The 18,155-nt window shown below is 38.1% G+C and overlaps 1 protein-coding gene across 2 annotated transcripts in view; it reads left to right on the forward strand.

The window, feature by feature from the left end:
* The window catches only part of LOC135712944 (serine-rich adhesin for platelets), a 35,121-nt gene extending 17,724 nt beyond the window's left edge, over window positions 1-17,397 (forward strand). For both annotated transcript variants that reach the window (XM_065236043.1, XM_065236042.1), the window contains 4 exons: window positions 56-564; window positions 621-821; window positions 893-1,438; window positions 11,484-17,397. In XM_065236043.1, coding sequence (XP_065092115.1) covers window positions 56-564; window positions 621-821; window positions 893-1,438; window positions 11,484-15,192 — 4,965 coding nt within the window. In that variant the 3' untranslated portion in view covers window positions 15,193-17,397. The remainder of the gene's footprint in view (window positions 1-55; window positions 565-620; window positions 822-892; window positions 1,439-11,483) is intronic.
* The last annotated feature ends 758 nt before the right edge of the window (window positions 17,398-18,155 follow it).

Genomic DNA, 18,155 nt, shown 5'->3' on the forward strand with positions numbered 1-18,155 from the left:
ACTTAAGATGTTCGTGAATTGTGAGCACCGAGCTTTACTTTATATTTATCACCAGGATCTTCACCGTACGGGATCCAGTTTATGTTCTGGGCCTTCAGGTACTATCAACCAGGCCAAGCTGAAACGGGTTTTGCTTGGATATTCCAGGTTCAACCCCGAAGTAGGGTACTGTCAAGGATTCAATATGCTCGGCGCACTCATACTGCAGGTTATGGACAAAAATGAAGCAGATTCCATCAAAGTGATGATTTTGCTAATAGAAGGTTTGCTTCCGCCGGGATATTTTTGTGGTTCATTAGGAGGGCTGCAAGCTGACATGGCGGTATTTCGAGACCTATTAGGTACCCGTTTACCTAAGCTAGCCCGGCACCTGCAGAAATTACAAGGACCAGAAGGAGCTTTCGAGCCACCATTAACGAATGTATTTACAATGCAATGGTTCCTTACGTTGTTTTGCACTTGCCTACCCAGCAATTCGGTGCTGCGCATCTGGGATCTTATTCTGATAGAAGGCAGTGATGTGCTGCTACGCACGGCGTTAGCGATTTGGGGCCTGCTAGAAGGGTACTTTGTGTAATTTATTATCCATACTTAATCTAAACTATACTCTTATTCTACAGCCGAATCATAGTCACGAAGACAGCTGACGATTTCTACTGCAAAATGGGAGCATTATCAACGGAACTAGTGAATGGCAATTTAATCGACTGCAACGGCCTAATACAGCGAATTGTAGATATAGGTCCAATACAAGATTTACATAAGTTAAGGGAAAAGCATGTACATAACATCAGTCAACTAAAGGACTCGTCCAATCTCAGGTGAAAAATATAATATAAAAGTTGTAGCTGAGCTGAAGTACAAAGATTAGTATTATTTTTGTATCTTTTAGGATATTCTACTCGGATGACGAAGGTGAATCTGATGAGGATTCTCGTTTGGCTGTTACTGCGACTGCTTGGGGCCTACGTTCCGGCAGGAGAGCATCTCTTGGTATACCAACAAACTTGAAAGGGCCAAATGAAGGGAGGGAAAAGATTAACCTCGATATATCGCTTTTGAAAAAGCAATACGATAAGCTAAGAGAACGACAACGACAGGCACATATCATCTTATCAGCGGCCGTGGCTAGACAACCAACCTCAGGTCCACAGAACAGCAATTCGCTACAGGTCAATCAGCTTTTGGTAGGTAAAAGTGCCATACTCAGCAATAAAGGAAAACGACTCGGACCACCACAAGGGGCAGTGCCTCCTTTACGACCGCAGAAGGCTAGCAAGTCTTCCAAATCAGGCGCCCCAAAGTCTCCGAAACCAACCGAAACACTGCACTGGAAAGATATGGACGAAAAACAGCGAAGAGGTAGCTTGAAGTGGAAGGATACCAAGAAGGAAAACAAAAAGCCAGTTGCAAAAGATGATTTGGAAGTTGTGAAACCGTAAGTAAAACATAATTGACAATTTTTTTATGTCATGCACAAACTTTGCCACCTATTCTTGCTTCTTACAAATAAAAATTACCATTATAGCACAGACAAACAAACGTAACACTTCATTGTGTATCTTCGTTCACGAATTTAACGGTTGATTTGAATATTATCAGTTCCGCGAACTACTCGCCGCAGCGCTGGCATCGGATCATTTTGACGTTTCTATACATTCTATAGAACTTTTCTGCAATATTGTTTGCGAATTAGCGAGCACTCTTGTTTTCCGCGAGAAGCCAGAGAGATGCCGTTACTGAGGTCTTATGTTTTGACATACTATGTTTTCAAGAAAAACTTGTTCAAAGTGTTACGTCTGTTTGTCTGTGATTATAGTATCTCATAGTTTCATAATTACGAAAAATAGCATTTTAGCTGTAATGATCAATTGCAAGCTTGATCCTCGGTCCACCCAACCCGAGGACTTATTAGCAAGCGAGGGGTACAACTTTATCTATGATGCAGGATATATTTTGTTTTGGTGTGGTTAGCTGCGCGCACGCTGAGTAGACAGAAAGAAGATTGATGTTGATTCTGACAATTTTCTGTACGATGCAAGTAGATACGAGAATTGTAAGAATTTTTTTCGTAGATTGATTGGCTAGTATGAGATTTTTCGAGCATCTAGAATTGAGATTTAGATGTGACGCCTCCTCGTTAGCAAGGATTCGTTTGGTTACTGAAAAAGCCTGTTTCCCTAGTTTGAAGTAGTCAGTACTAGGAATCGATGGCAAATCTTTAAATCCAGTAGCATACCACGAAAACTTAATATTTATGCCCGTAAAATATGTGAGGGTTAGAAGGAAAGGGGTGTAAGTGACTTTGATCGAATAGGGCAAAAAATCTAGGCCACTATGTCATAGTGCAATATGCAGCACTGGTGTTCTGAATAAACATTTCGAACGTTTTTTGATTTTCAAATGAAAGAAAGATTCATGTATTTCGTAGAAGACACACACAGTTTTATCATTTTTTAGAAAATTATTCATTTGTTGCGAATAATTAAACTGGTTCACAGTTATAGGCTTACAATAAAACAAAATTCTCAAAATTATTTTATGGCAGTAACGAACGCATGTTTTATGCAAAAAGGACAAACACCGAATTGCTGGTCACTCAGTAAGATTCTGCTCGTTTCCGAGGAAACGCATTTGGCACAGATAGGCTTAGCCAGAAAATGATGCAAAGATATGAGGCCGTAACAACCAAACAGCGTCTTCTGGTACAATGTTTCATAATGCATTTCAAAATTTCATGTAGCATAATGAATTCTACAAGAACTTGTAACTTGTAAATCAATGTCTTTCAAATGAGAATGACAAGTTCAAGTCCTTGTAGTTACATATTGCCACCTGCCCCAGGGTTGCCAAATTTGAAGACTTCTGGAATTCTGTGAAAATAGTTTTACCCAAGTTAAATATGTTGCTAAGCTCTCTTAATGCTTAAGATTTCATAGATTTCATATATGGACTTTTTCAAACATACGGGAAGAACCTCAACATTTTGTACGAATATTCCTGAACATCTGGGTAGGTCCCAGAAATTAAATGAAATTCCAGGAAGGTCTGAAAAGTAGGATTTCTGCAAAACTGATACGAAGTTCTTTGAAGCCCTAAGAAGTTATCTGAACTATTCCAAAAATACTTGAACTTTTATGAAGTTCACTAAGCATCTGATTAGTATGATGAACCTTTACGAAGCTTCCTGCACTTTTTTGATGTTTTATGAAGTTTCTCGAACTGTGCTACTAGAATTTGCGTTGAATTTCTATCCCGAAGTTCCATGAAGCAATACATTTAAATGTAACGAAATGCCCCGAACTTAAAAATATCTTTGAACATTTGGGAGGTTTTGTGAAATTCTGCCAATTTAGAATTTTAGTTAATTTCTTTTATTATAGAGACTTTCAGCATTGGGTTGGTTCTCCTCTTAGAAGGTTTTTAAATTAAATTTAATGTTTTAACGATAGCTCAGTTGATGAGATTTCTTTAAAAAAATACCGATACCGGTAGAAATTGTTAGAATATAGAGGATAAATCATTAGATGCATTGCGAACGGCCATCGTTGACTTCAATTCAATGGAGCATGTAGACGGAAGTGTCAGTTTAGTGTGGATTTTAATTAATCACATAGTTCGATTTGAAGTATATTTCTACCAGAGTTTTTAAGATAATGAGGTAATAAATTATTGCGACTTAATGGATAAAATCAAAGAAATATTCGAAACTATGATTTAAATTCTGTATTTGTTCTGTTTGAAGAGATAATAATATGAGAATCTAAAATTTAAATTACATTGAGTCAGAATTGAGAATAAACCTAAAACCGGCGATCCATTAGCTAAGTCACGAGAAATTTCATTTTCATTTTCATTTTATGATGTACAAGGGGGTCAGGGGCCATGTCACCGATGTGAATATTCACACCGTCCATAATACACCATAGAAGGGGAGAGGAGTGAGCAACACAGCCACCCCTATTCTGGTATTTCGTTTCGAACGAAATTCTCATGTAAAAAATATTTTTTTTTGTATGAGAATTTCGTTCGAATCGAGCATCTTTATCCATGGGGGTTAAAAAAAAGTTCTGCGAGGTAACTTGTGGTGAACCAGCTGCTCAGATTGTAGAAAGGGAAAGGTTTAGGTAGGTTTTGTGTGAAATTGCCTCGTTTTGTTTGCGCATCATTGATTACATCACACCGCCAATGAAAGAGAAATTAAAAGAGATTGAAAGAGATTAGGGTAGAGCGCTACTTCGTCGTAATCGCCCATTTCCGTTCTATCGATCAGAAAAGATCAATAATATCAATGATTTCACCGTGCACAAATCAATAATAGGTTTGTTCCGATGCTTTAGTTCATTAGCTACAACATAAATCCTGTTAAAGCGCATTGTATGAATATTTATGATCATTGTTCTCAAAACAAAAGAAGCGTTCCTAGCGAATCCCCTTTTTCTACGTTTATCCGTAGGACGAAGAAAATCAAATGGCGTTTCAATGCGTTAGGACGGAATTGAAACTCGTAGAACGAATTTAGAATCAAGAAGCAGTATTAGATTTTGAACAATATCTCTACAATTTGTGACTCTTTATCAAATCCAACGGTACGTATGGAAAGGTGGATAAATTTAGAAGTCATCTTTGACAGAAATATTCCATTTTTGGTTTAAATTCGTTCAGAAAAGAGAGGTAAAGCACGGGTTGTCCTTAGTAACACGGAAATTAGATCAAAAACCCTATTAGTTATTTTAATTATTTAGTTATTAGAATTAAATTTATAAAATTGTGACTTCAAGTCATTATAATTAATAGTTATTATTCTGTAGTGTGTTATACTGATTTACATCCTTCATCTCTTCATTCACTATTCATACGCCAACGAATCCTTGGAAGATTTCGTCCTCCCCATCAGTAAACCTTCGAATTCGCTTATATGGAAATCATTTTCGCTGTCTGTATCCGAAAAGGAATCGTCATCTTCGTATTCTGATTGGATCATTTCATGAAATAGTCACTTGGTAACATCTTCGAATTTTCCTCTATCGTTACCAATGTCCTTCCAATACTCCAACAAGTGCCCACTACGAGCAACGTCTTGTTTGGCGCTTGTCTTCCATGGTCTTCCGACCTTCTTTTTTCCTGCGACCTTGTAGCTTAGTGCTTCTTATCACATGGCCCATGAAATTCAGTTGGGCGATGCGAATTATGTTAATTATTGTGTATCCTCCTAGCTCGCGAACAGCAAAATATTGGCAGGGATTCTCTTCTTCGTTATTCCGATTCTCGATCGATTGTCGTCTCTCATTCGTTCATCAGCGTTCCTCTCTACCTGATCTGAAGTACTAAGCGATTTGAGAGCGGTAAGCATGGTGTTTTCCATGCGCCTTAAGGAGTTTCGGTTTCGCTTCCGTAATGTCGCTACCTCCATGCTGTAACTCACCACTGAAGTAATCAGCACGTGGTATAGTTTATTCGTAGTGCTCCATCTTAACGGATGATCCCTAAGAAAGCTGCATAGGCAGTGGAACGCCTTGTACACCTTCTTGTTGCGCTCGATTGTGTTTTTTTTCCTCGTAAGGCTCCTGGTGATATATGCCCCTAGGTATCGCATCTTGGTTGTCACTGTTAATGTGTACTTTCCGAACTGACGCTGCAAATCTGGGGCCCGATTATCACTATCTTGATGAAATCTGACAATTACCCTTGACTTGGCCTGATTTATTTCCAGTCCTATAGCTAGGAGAGGTTCCAGCAGTTCGATAATCTTCTCAATATCTTCAGTTGAGTCGCAAATAAACAGTAGGTCATCCACGTACGCCAGTATAAACGGGAACGCAATTCGTCCTATCTCGTCCACGTTCAGGTCCGGTAGGAATTCTTTCAACGTGGATAGAACATGATGCAGTATAATAATGAGTAATACTGGGCTGATTGGGCATCCTTGTTTTATTCCTCGGTTTTTCCTCATTGACGGAGTACGGTTTCCAAACCTGAATGGAAGTAAGCTTATTGATACAGGCTTTTATGATTCGATTTATCAGCGCATCCGATACATTCATGGATTTCAGAATCGTGAGAAGTTTTGAGATGTCAATCCTGTCAAAAACTTGTCGAAGATCCAGTAATACCAAGATGGTTGGGTTTCCCTTACGCCATCTTTCGTCGAGAATCCTGAGTAGAACGAAGATTTTTTCGCAAGCGCTGCGCTTCTGCTGGAATGCCATCTGGTATTGTGGCAATGGCTGGTGCTGCTGTTCCAGTCTGCTAAGTAAAATTCTCGCGTATAACTTATATGCCACCGAGCAAAGTGTGATGCATCGGTAATCACTGAGCGTTGTGAATTTTGGGAATCGGGATTTGCAGAGTATTCATCCACTCTTTAGGAACATCATTAATTCCGTCTATTATCATTATCGTTGGTTGTTTCAACCAAGAATTGTTGAACTTTTTCGTCGAAATGTTGCTCGAATGCCTTCCGCTTTTCCTTTCGTACTTTTTCGCACTCTCTCCTTAGAGTGCTGATGAATCTATCCATCAGGAGTTGTTGATGGACCTCAACGTAGTTTTTCGATGCTTTGTCTCTTCTTGGGGTCATTGGTGACGGCGGTTTTTGCAACGTTGACATGGCGGCCTTTGTGATGGTGTCCAATAATGCTTTCCATTTTTCATTGGTGCTCATCCAATTTGCTAGGTTTTTTTCTACCTATGTTGACATTCAAAGCTCGTTGATACTTTTTTCTAGTTTCCTCATCGTTATTGCGTGCATCCACATCGAACTTTGGACGCTTCGCTTCAGCGCGAGTAGATGTTGAACTGACGGGAGTTGAACTTAAATTCGGATTTTTAGCTTTTTGAATTCCTATGAGCACCTTGTGGTCACTCAGCTTGGTAGGATGAACAAATGCCTTAACCTCTGGATGTTTGTAGTATTTCATAATGCTCATTAACACGTGATCGATTTGTGACTCGCTTTTACTGTTAAGTCAAGTGACTCGTACTGAGGGTAATTTGGAATACGTTCCTTCAACTTCAAACAGTGCAGAAGATTCTTCAATTCCAACCGTTTGTGTTGCATTCTTGGTGTAGTAGGTTCGGATCAATGTAATTTCTATCGTCATCCTTTATGCTCTGTATACCTAGATTGTATACCTAGATGAGCATTGAAGTCTCCGATAATCACCTAGAAATGAGATATGTAAATGGGCAAGTCATGTTCCGAGGTTCTATTTAGGTTAGGTGTGAAAAGTTGAAAACATTACTATTTTGTTCTGCAATTAGTTGGGTAAGTTAAGTATGTGAATTAAGGCAGCGGATTCTCCATTATATATGTTGAAATGAATATATTCTCCCGATGGATTGTTTTATCGATCACTATGACTGTTCCTCCTCCTTCTCGCTGACGCGTGGTATCGTCGTTGTTGACATTGTACCATATATAATTTTCTATTGTCATCGAGCAGCTAGGACATCTCGATTCTTGGATTGCTGCCAGTTTGAGTATTTCATCCACTTGTTCCGTTTTTCACTCATTGAACATCCTCTAATGTTCCAGGTCGCGAATTTGAACATATTATTTTCTAGCTGTTGGGATGAGTCATTGTTCGGTCCTTCAATCACTCCGCTGTGGTAGCTTATTTGAGAGGATTTCTCTGACATGCTTCTATAGTGCTAAGAGGTACGTTGAAGGTTCGGTTTGTAGTTGTGCTATGTGTGCTGGTGGGATGAATGTTATTAACATTCAACTTTTGTACCACACTGTCGTAATGATTCCGGCCATGATTCATTAGACTGATACAAAATTTAAAATTTTCGCTCCACAGTGCTCAAACAGTTCCAAACCGGGTCCTGATTAGCCTTCCAAAATTTGAACTTATTTAGTAAGAAACTGACTTGGCACAAACCATTCGAAGTTTATATGGAAATTACTATGGAGAATCCAACTTTTTCGTTCATATCCATCTATCAATTCACCATACCACTCTGCTATAGAAAATAATAACTGTGCTTGTAGGAAATTTCCGCTACAACTTTGTTGAAAACCACTTTTCGATAAAATTTAAGGAACAAAAGTTATTAATGATTCAAGTCACTGATGTCTTATGATTATGCTCAATCAACTGTTAAGCAGGCAACATTGGTGTTTACGGCGCGTAGAATACAGGACAAAAAATATGGCTACTATGCCACACTGCAGAATACAGTCTTGCCCACAAAACAGCTGCTGAATCATGCCATAAGATTATCAATCTCTTAAACAATTAATAACTATTTAATTTGTCGTTTGGCTGAAAAACAAGCAAAGTTGTAGCTGAGTAAATTTGCTATAAGAATAGTTATAGAACTTTTTGACAGTGCAAAATGGGAAAAGGCTAGAAAACAATGAATAGAAAGTTTGTTTTTCCTATAGTAATTTCCATAGAAACTTCAAATGATTTGTGCCTTGTCAGTTTCTTAAAAAATTAGTGCAAATTTTAGAAGGTTGATCAGCATTCGATTTGAAATGTTTTGAAACTGTAGAGCGAAATTTTCAAATTTTGCATCAGTCTAATGATTCATCCTTGTCGGTACCGAGAGCCTATAGGCGATTATTATGACTATTGATTGCGGCTCCTTGGTTAAACGCATGATGTTTCCGCGTCGCGTCGATCCGTTTGTGCCACATTTGAGATGCGGCAATAAGTGTTTCAATACCTCCCCATTCTGCTGTCGTCGCTAGATTATGTAGGAAAACGTTGATTTTTTCCTCTTGCGTGTTTCCTGGAACGGTTATGTCGGGATCCGTTATATGGGCCATCAACATATCGCGAAATGACTCCATGTTGTTTGTTATGTATTGTTAGGATAACCCGAATAGGTTGTTAGGTACTTTTTATGGTTACCGTTCATGTGGGTGTTTCAAAGCAATTTATATCTAATGAACTCTCTATGCGACCCAACCCGTCTTTAATGTTGAGAAATTTGTGTACTTTATCATGAGTGATCACGTATCCTGCCATCTGACATAAGAATGATGGACCCTCGCTCCGGGATGTCTTCAAACTGGAGCTTCAGAGCGTTCACAATCCTTCCAGATGACAGTCTGCTCAGCATCCGAGAGGATATGGTTTGTAATATGACATAGAAAATGACAAAAAAGGGAAAACAGAGAAAACCGAAATATTAGCAATAAAACAAAGAAAATAATACAAGCTGAACACTGCATAATGTCCCAAGCAACATTGACAGACTTTCATTATCGACCTCCTCCCTGCATCCCCACGACCACGAAAAGACATTTTCATCCATTTGCAGTGCACTGTTCGATATATGCAGTTATCGTCTAGCGCATTAAACGGAAAGCACGAAAAGAAACGACCTTGTAGCAAAGTTATTAACAAAGGAGCAAATCGATAAAGAGACTCGATCAATGTCACGCACTGCTCAGCTTTTATAAACAATATCACATCATTAACCTATTTCCGTACCATTTCGGCAAGGGATTAGCTATGTCACGAGAAATTGAAGAAAAATCAACCCTCACTTTTACCTTTGCCGCGTGCTTCCTACACCTATTGCTGAGCATGTTAAAGAACTCTATGCACCTCCCGCTGTTGAATTTAATTCAACATAATATAATTTTCATTTATATATCCCTTTTTAGTCCAGGATCTAGTTTTAGTCTAGCATGTAGTTTACTAGAGGTAGGTCCGGTATCAACGGCTAGTGCAATTGTTCATTGTAGCACAAATTCACCAGCAAGCAACGCGTATCAAATCCCAGCTGATATAACGGGTGTTCAATAAAAAATGAGAATGATTTCAGTGCCGTCCAGCGCTCTTGTGAGAGAATCGCGACTAAGTTGCGTCGTACGGCTGACCAGGGCCCCTTTTCTAATATTCATTGACGTTTTTTTGAAGAATAAACATTATGTTTTTAATAAAAAATACTGAATTCGTTGAAAATAAAAAAAAAAATTACTAGCTATATGACTGAAAAAAAATCTCATTTTTTATTGAACACCTGTTAGGTATTAAGCACTAGTTTAATTATTTATACACTATTTACACTTGACTATGAACATTTCTATGGCTACCTTTCGTAAGCGTTGTAGTTGTTTTTGTCTTTTTATCTACTCACCAATGGTGACAGTACTTCAAACCTGTCACTCTGTCGTTTTCGGAGCGGCCACCGGGTGGTGTTCGATGCTGTTGGTTCGCAATGTATGCCGACGTTGAAGGTGAGCGCGCTGGCCTAATGGGGTAGGCCAACACCCTCCCTTCTTGAAGTGTAACGTAAACAATGGATTTGCCCTTGACTGGTAAGGACCCAAGCAATGAATGTTACTGAAATATGTTGCATACACGTATCCACAACTGTTCAGTGACAAGTGTGCTGCTTGGGGAGTCGCTGATATGAAGAAAAAAACATTCAAAGCTAAAACATAATAAAAAACAAATATTCAATTTTTCCGTTCGTTCTATTCTAACAACCTTGACTTGACAACCTATTCTAACAACCTTGAATTTTGTTATCAATGTGTATGATGTGTGTGCTTGCGTGTTACTCACTAAATTCTATCGGCAACTTCCGAACCGATTTAAGTTGAACAAGTTACAGTGTGTGTTTGTTGAACTCCTGTAAAACCTTATCAAATGTTTATCCCGATATCTGGCTCCGGAGATTTGCCCAAAAATGTGATTTTTTTTAAGTAAATCAGTGCTCCTCATAAAACTTTCTTGACAATGGCTGAATCGCGTCGAGTGCAACTGATACCATTTTATTTGTATTTATCATATCATCCCAAGCGGACATTTAATTCCGGAGATATGACCAAACAAGTGGAATTTTGTAGTAAAACAGAACTACTCACGGCGATGACTGAATCGATTTGAGTGCAACCGGTTCTATGGTGTTTTTATCTTCCATGTAACCCTATTGAATTTTATCCCGATCGGATATTAGGTTCTGGAGATATATCCAAAAAACGAAATTTTGCAGCAAAACTGTAAAACTTACCTACTTTCCTCAGTAATGGATGAACTAATTTGAGAGCAACCAGTTCTATTTTGATTGTATCTATCTCCCACAGAACACTAATGCATTTCAATTCGATAAAACATTTGGTTACGGAGATATGGCAGAAATAAAATTTTGAATAATCAACCTACCGGTGACAAATGCCTGCCTTGAATAATGTTAAATAGCTTCATTTCATAATCATGATAATTATCACAGAGGCACTCCAGATCAGGTTAGTTTAGGTTATCTTTATTAGGAAGACTTTCAACACAAATCCATTGAATCCTGATGAATGTGGGCGTCTATTATTTGAACCACGCATCCTTAGATTATTCAGAACGGTTTGCAACAATTCAGCGTAGCCCAAAATTTAGCGTAAGGAATTTTCACTGTGGTATTCATTATTTCTAGCCAAGAATGTTAATTGAGTATATAAGTAAATGTCTCATCGTAAACACCCAAAATGTTGTATAATAATTATGACTTTTAAAAATTTACAGGGACTCTCCAAAGCTCAAAAAATCATCCAGTGCATCATCTGCAATCAGCAACCTGTCAGAAACTGGATCTTCATCTGTCGGAGCCAAACGGCGTAGTGAATCTTCTTCATATAGTGAGGAATCTGACGCTGACTCTAGCACTAGTACTTCGCTTTGCGATGATGATAATCAACTACTTAGTGCATCGTCCTTGGAGGCTTCACCGATGAAACGACGATTAACACCTGACAGTATCAAAGAAGTGCCTGGCGAAGATCAATTGGTTGTGACTTCCGAGGATGCTCACTATACTGAGTTCCCTGCTCTAGTTGATATACCACGAATTGAAGCTACATTACCGGACATCGCTGAAGAGAGTCACTCTGAGACGCAAAGTAGCTCTACTGAAACGAAGCCCACTATTAGTACGTTAGATAGCCAAATCATAGAATTATCGGAACGTCCAGAGAAAGCTAGAACCAAACCATTGGAACTAGCACTAAGCACTCAACGCGATACATCTTTCTTAATTGCTATCACCAGTACCAGTCAACTGTCTCCGATTCCTGATATTACTCATTACGTAAGTATGTCTACTATCAGTCCCCTGAGAACTCCATCTTCCATGATGGACTACTCAGACTACCTTAACAACATTCCTAGCGAGAACACAATTACCGTTGATGCCGTTGTCACCGATTCGAAGGATAAAGAATCATTCAATGTAGATGAAAAAGGCGTTACAAATCAGCTATTTGAAAGAATCAACGCAGCCGAGAGGCCTAACAAACTGGACCTGAACGTGATAAAGGAACGAAAAGTTAGTGAATCTCTAGTTAATACTACAGAAAGTGTTCTAGACCACAGTGATGCAACATCAAAACTAGATAACTATAGCTTTACAAATGTATCCAATAGATCATCAATGTCTTCATCGTTCGTTTTAGAGCTACCTGTAAGAAGTAGTCTTCAACAGGATTCTCCCTTACTACCACCAAATACCAATCTCTCAATAATTCCATCGGAAAAGTCTCCGGTCATTCATAAAACACATATATACCAAATTGCAGATACAATAGCTCCATCACCCAAAGAATCTCCTGAGGAGATGGACAAATATCTAGCAAACCGTGTAAAATTTTTGAAAGAGAAGTCATTTTCCATGGATGATCCCATTAAAGGAGATGATTTGTACCTTGAAGACATTTCGAAGCGCTCCGCATCGGAAGGCCTCGTATCTGTGGACATAAATGCTTATAAGAGTAATAAAATGTCTGAAATTATTAAAGAAAACTCATTAATTTTGGGACGAATAATCAGGAAAAACAATCAGGTAGATGATAGCCATACAGCGGAAACTTCTAAGCAAGAAGAACAATTTGTGCAAAGTGATGAAAAGTCCTCAAGTCCACAATACAATGATGAAATTATTGACCTAAACCTAGCACAAGAGGTCAATGAGTTATTGGAGAAGATTCATGCTAAAAGCTTACCTGAGATCACCACACCGGTCAATACCGAAGTAGTAAAACTGATCCCTAAAATCGATAAGGTTGAATCTCCCTCGCACTTGATCACATTTTCTACTAATATACTCTCAAGCGAAGTGATACAAACTGCATCAACAGTTGATGAGTCCAGCCACGAGAAAGTAAGCATTTCTCCACTAAGGACTGATACAGAGCAGCAAAATTCAACTAAACCTAAAAGTGTTTCCTCTAGTAATGAATGCCTTATTGACGAGTCTCCAAATTCGCTCGGTATTTCTAAAACCGATCTTGTGATCAAGCGCACTGAAGAGCAGTTGGCTCGCTTCAAGGATCCGGAACCCACTTACTACGTACGAAAAGACAACTTCCGAGAGATAATTACTCCAGAAGAAGAAAAAAATATACCAGTAACCAGCAAACCCGAAGAAACTCCCAAAAATTCCGTTGATCAAGTGTCTGACAAATCGTCAAAAAAAACCGTTGAACCCAAACTGCAAGCGATTGAAACTAAAAAAACAATTAACGCAGATGTTAAAGAGCGCTCAAAATCTCCAGACGAATCACGAAAATCAACGGCATTTACTGTGGTGGATACACAATCGGCCACTCCGTCTAAAACGGATGCACTAATCAAGAAAACCGAAGAACAATTAGCACGGTTCAGAACCGACAGAAACGTACTGGAGAAACTTGAAAAACGTCTGTCGCTGATAGATTTTAAAGTCGACGAAGCGCCTAGCACAGTAATGCTGGATCGAAAGCCTTCTAACAAGACGGAGGAAATCATTAAGAAATCAGAAGAACAAATTTCACGCATAAAAATTGAAACTCCGTTTATAGCTAAAAAATCTCCTACAAGATTGGTATTGGAAGATTCGGTGACCCCTGAAGCGAAATCCACCATTTGTTCGTCTAAGACTGAAGAAATAATCAAAAAGACCGACGAACAGTTGGCCAGATTTAAAGCAGCCGCCGAAAGCAACGCTGAAAAGCGAAAGAGTCGCCATGAGATCGATGAGCTGCTGCAACCAAAGCTTGAGTCTCCAGATATATCCAGTCATTCTTCTGACAGTATTAAATTTGATGACATTTCCGTACGCGATCATGATGAAGCAAAAATTATAAAACATGCTCAAGCTGAGATTTTGAAAACAATAAAAATTCCAGAAGAAGTGAGATGCTCTAAAACGGATGAAATAATCCGACGAATTGAGGACGGAAAGTTGAAACTTGGCGATGATTACATAACCACTATCAAAACCATTGACTATCTCAAACAATCAAATGCCAATCTATCAGCTACATTGTCCTCGATAGAAAGCTCTATCAAAGCCATTGATGGACTCTGTGATCATGATTCGGACATTCAGTCCAACCGAATTAACGATACTATCGACAATCTTGAAAAGTCCTTGAAACAATTTGATAACTTAAGTTCAGAACCTCCACTTGTAATGGTTCACGATTATTCAAGTACTCCGCATGAAAGCCGTTGCAGGCCTGCCGTATCGAACAGACCAAGTAGACCTCGTAAACGAAAGGAATATTCGCCGCGTCGAAAGAAAGAGAAAGATCGCGATGAAAAGCCAAACATCACGTACCACAATGAACACAGCTGTGAATATTCCTCAGATAGTCAATCTGTCGAACGGGAATCTCCTAAGACCTATACTTACCACTCGTACTATAGCACTTCTCCACCCACCACGCCAAGGGCTGCCTCACCAGTTAAAAAGTTGCCCGAGCCCCTAGAAGCCATGCGGCCATCTTCATTCAAAAGTGTTTCCCATGATCGATACCTTTTGCAACGGGATACTCAGTTAATCAAATTTGACAAGTCACCTTCATCGCCTATTATCAATAAATCATATCTCGAGTCGTTGAAACCAGCCACTCCAATCGCTTCAGGACGTACCACACGATCAGCCGAAAACTCACCTCCTTTCTATCAGCAACAACCGGTGTTCCCTGCATTTTCTCCTCACTTAGTAAGCGTCGCTCAACACGGGGGAGCTCTGCTAAGACATCAAGTAGGCCACGATGGAGAAAATTCTCACATCAAAAGTTGTGAAAATCTTCTTATGCGATTTGATTACAAGAATATATCGGCAATTGCGGCCAGTTTCCCGGTATCCAGTGCTCTTTCACCGTCGCCAACCAAATTTCGTAGTCTGGATTTCAAGCACGACGCTGCACTGAATTTCAGTCTGACCTCGTCGCCAAATAAAACATTGAACTAGACATGCGTAAGACAGTTGAATGTAGAAAAAACTGTTTTCTCTGTGATATATAACTAGCTATTAGAATTTGTGTGCCGTATGGAGTTTTAATTAATAAAATTCGATTACCACTAGGCAAATATAGATTAACTCAAATGCTTTAAAATAAACGACATTGTACGTTTAGGCAATAGGCTCAGCAAATTTTTAATATTGTTTATTTGTCCACACATCGTTTTGGCTGCAAGTGCTTTTTAATGATATTTATTTGCATTTTCTTAAAATCTAATGAATTCTTGCATTTTTAGTTATCTCAAAATTGAATACCTGATTCATAATATTGCAAGAAATTGTTGATACCATCAGGTTTTCATGCGAATAATGGCTATTATGTCTACTATTAGTGCTGAATCTGTCATTTTAAGTTGAACGTTCGTTAAAAATTACCGAAGTCGGTAATAATTTCTAAATATATGGTCGCAGTCGTACGGCCATAAAAAGAGAACAGATGGTATAATCCCATTTTGAGAAATTATTCTGCCACACACAATATATAATGGTGCACTTTGTTCGATAAATTATGTCTACATCATAATAACGCTATTACTACAAGACATCTGTCGTATTGGATGATTGGACGATTTTACATACATTGGTTGGTTGGTTGGTTGGTTTCGTGGTTCAAAATATCGATTTTGTTCCACCAAGCTCAATCGATTTCAAATCAGGTCCTCATAATTCTCCCAAATTTTGAGCTCATTTGGATGTGAACTCATACTGCACTGGCCTTTTGAAGTTCATATGGGAATTAAAATTTTTATTTTTAACCACCCTAATGTCTACGTTTTCAAAAGAAGAAATGTTTTTGAATTTAACTAATTTGAGGACCACCCTATCGTTATTAATCACAAAAAGAAGGGACCCTTAAAGCACAAAAACTTCACCGAGGAAGCCAAACGTATACATTTAAGATACTTTTATTTGTGGTGTCTTCGGTGAAGTTTTTTAGTACATTTTATTTAAATTATTCGTAACGGTAGCTCTCTGAGATCCATCTTTCGCCAGTAAATCTTTTATTACAAAATTTTCATGAAAGTCATCATTAAGAGACTTTTGAGGCTTCTTAAGACGCATGTTTTGCAAAAAAAAATGTCTGTATCTCTTTTTATAAAAAAAAAGCTATTCCTATTTATATTTTTTAATGAATAATCTTCAAGATAGATGTTTAAAGTATAGTTTGGTGCAAGAAGACCACTGAAAAATTACATTGGTTTCATAGAACATTAGAAAGACTTTCAAAAAGGAGGTTGACAAAATCGGGTCATTACTGTATTACATTACAAAATTCCCATTCTGGACCACTGTGTATTGTGCACCACTGCCCCCAATTTTTTTTCCGCGGTATTTTTTTTTTTAATTTTCTTTATCTATGATGAACTTTGAAGGTTTTTGTGAGTACTATATTTTTCTTTTAAATATTTTTGATCTTTCCAAACCAACTGCATTAAATTTAAATTTCATTTGAAGACCACAAGAGGAAAAATATGACCGCTCATTAAAAAAAATTGCTGTATGCTGGCTATGAAACGGTCAATAGCATGTTTCCAAAATATTCTTCCGGTTTTACTTTTTAACTTGGATTCTTAAGAACCATGTCCTTTGAACTCTTTTTAAACTTAACTGCTGAGCAAAATTGTTCCAACCTGCAACACAATTTTAAGGAAGAAGTGAACTACAACTACATACAACGCTAGAAAATAGTATATTAGGTTCATCATGAAGTTCATATTCTTATGAAAATATGATAAATCGAACCAGTCTCAAACTGACAAAGAAATGAATCTCATTCGACAAAAGCAAACGTGTTTGTTAATATAGTGAATATGTATTCTTGACCTCTTTTGACATATTGTATCTAAATAGTACGATAAAAAGCATGTGAGGTATGACACGTAACCGAAGAACTTGTGACATTGAGATTTCAAACTGTTTGTTTACTATTGACGCGTGCATGATAGCTTTACCGTTAGTTCATTTTTACCCCCAGTAGAATAATGTATTAAGATTTCAAAAACAAAACAAACGATTTCGAAATGTATGACATGCGAGAATGCATAATAGGGCATTATGTTAATAGTTGCAACTGTATTGTTCAAATTTATTGCAATTTAAGAATATTTCGTAATTATTATGTTTTGTATCGGAACTGTGAACACGTGAATCAGCGATTAATGAAAATCAAGGAAATGCATGAGTACGAAATGCAAATGATCTTAAAATAAGATAAATCTGCATTTTATTTCTAATCCGAAAACTTTCCCTCAGGATCAGTCTAGCTTCAAAGATGTGGGTGGAACAAAGTACTATGGTCTCTTAAAACTTTTTTTATATTTTATGAATTTTGAACTGGTTTCGAAGATGTATGGCCAGAACATGTTCTGGTTTGTAAATGCCATTAAACGATTAAACTAAATGCGGCATGAAATGAAAAAAAAAACATCACATGACACATCAAATTACATGAAAACCAGTTCAATAGTAGTAATCATCAGAGCACTGGCCACATCCAGCCATGTTCTGGAAACCCCGGCACCAATTTCTAGCTAAGTAGGGCTAAAATCCATCATGCGTTACCTTAAATCACATGAGAATAATTCTATCGTTTCTCATCGTATGAGCACTTTATTAGGAATTTTTATTAGCAATAAGGGTCAGACTTTATCAATAGAGGATTAATTCAGGCTTTTAACTATGTTCTCTTTAAAATCGTGGGACAAAGTTTTACCTGTCCCACTCAGGTATTTTGGTGCGTATGACACACCTGTCCCACCTACTCCTCGCCTGCCCCGCGACTCCCCCCCCCCCCTCCCTAAACTCAGCAACACAAAGGCTTTCGGGGAAATGGCCCAACATCCAGGTGGAGTTATTAAATAAATTAAATCAAAGAATAAATCGAAGAATTAAACTCAAGAATTAAATTAAAG

This window comes from Ochlerotatus camptorhynchus, unplaced genomic scaffold, assembly GCF_037179485.1.
Source record: "Ochlerotatus camptorhynchus isolate MF236.1 unplaced genomic scaffold, CSIRO-AGI_Acam_v1.1 ptg000521l, whole genome shotgun sequence".
In the NCBI taxonomy this organism is placed as follows: Eukaryota; Metazoa; Arthropoda; class Insecta; order Diptera; family Culicidae; genus Ochlerotatus; species Ochlerotatus camptorhynchus.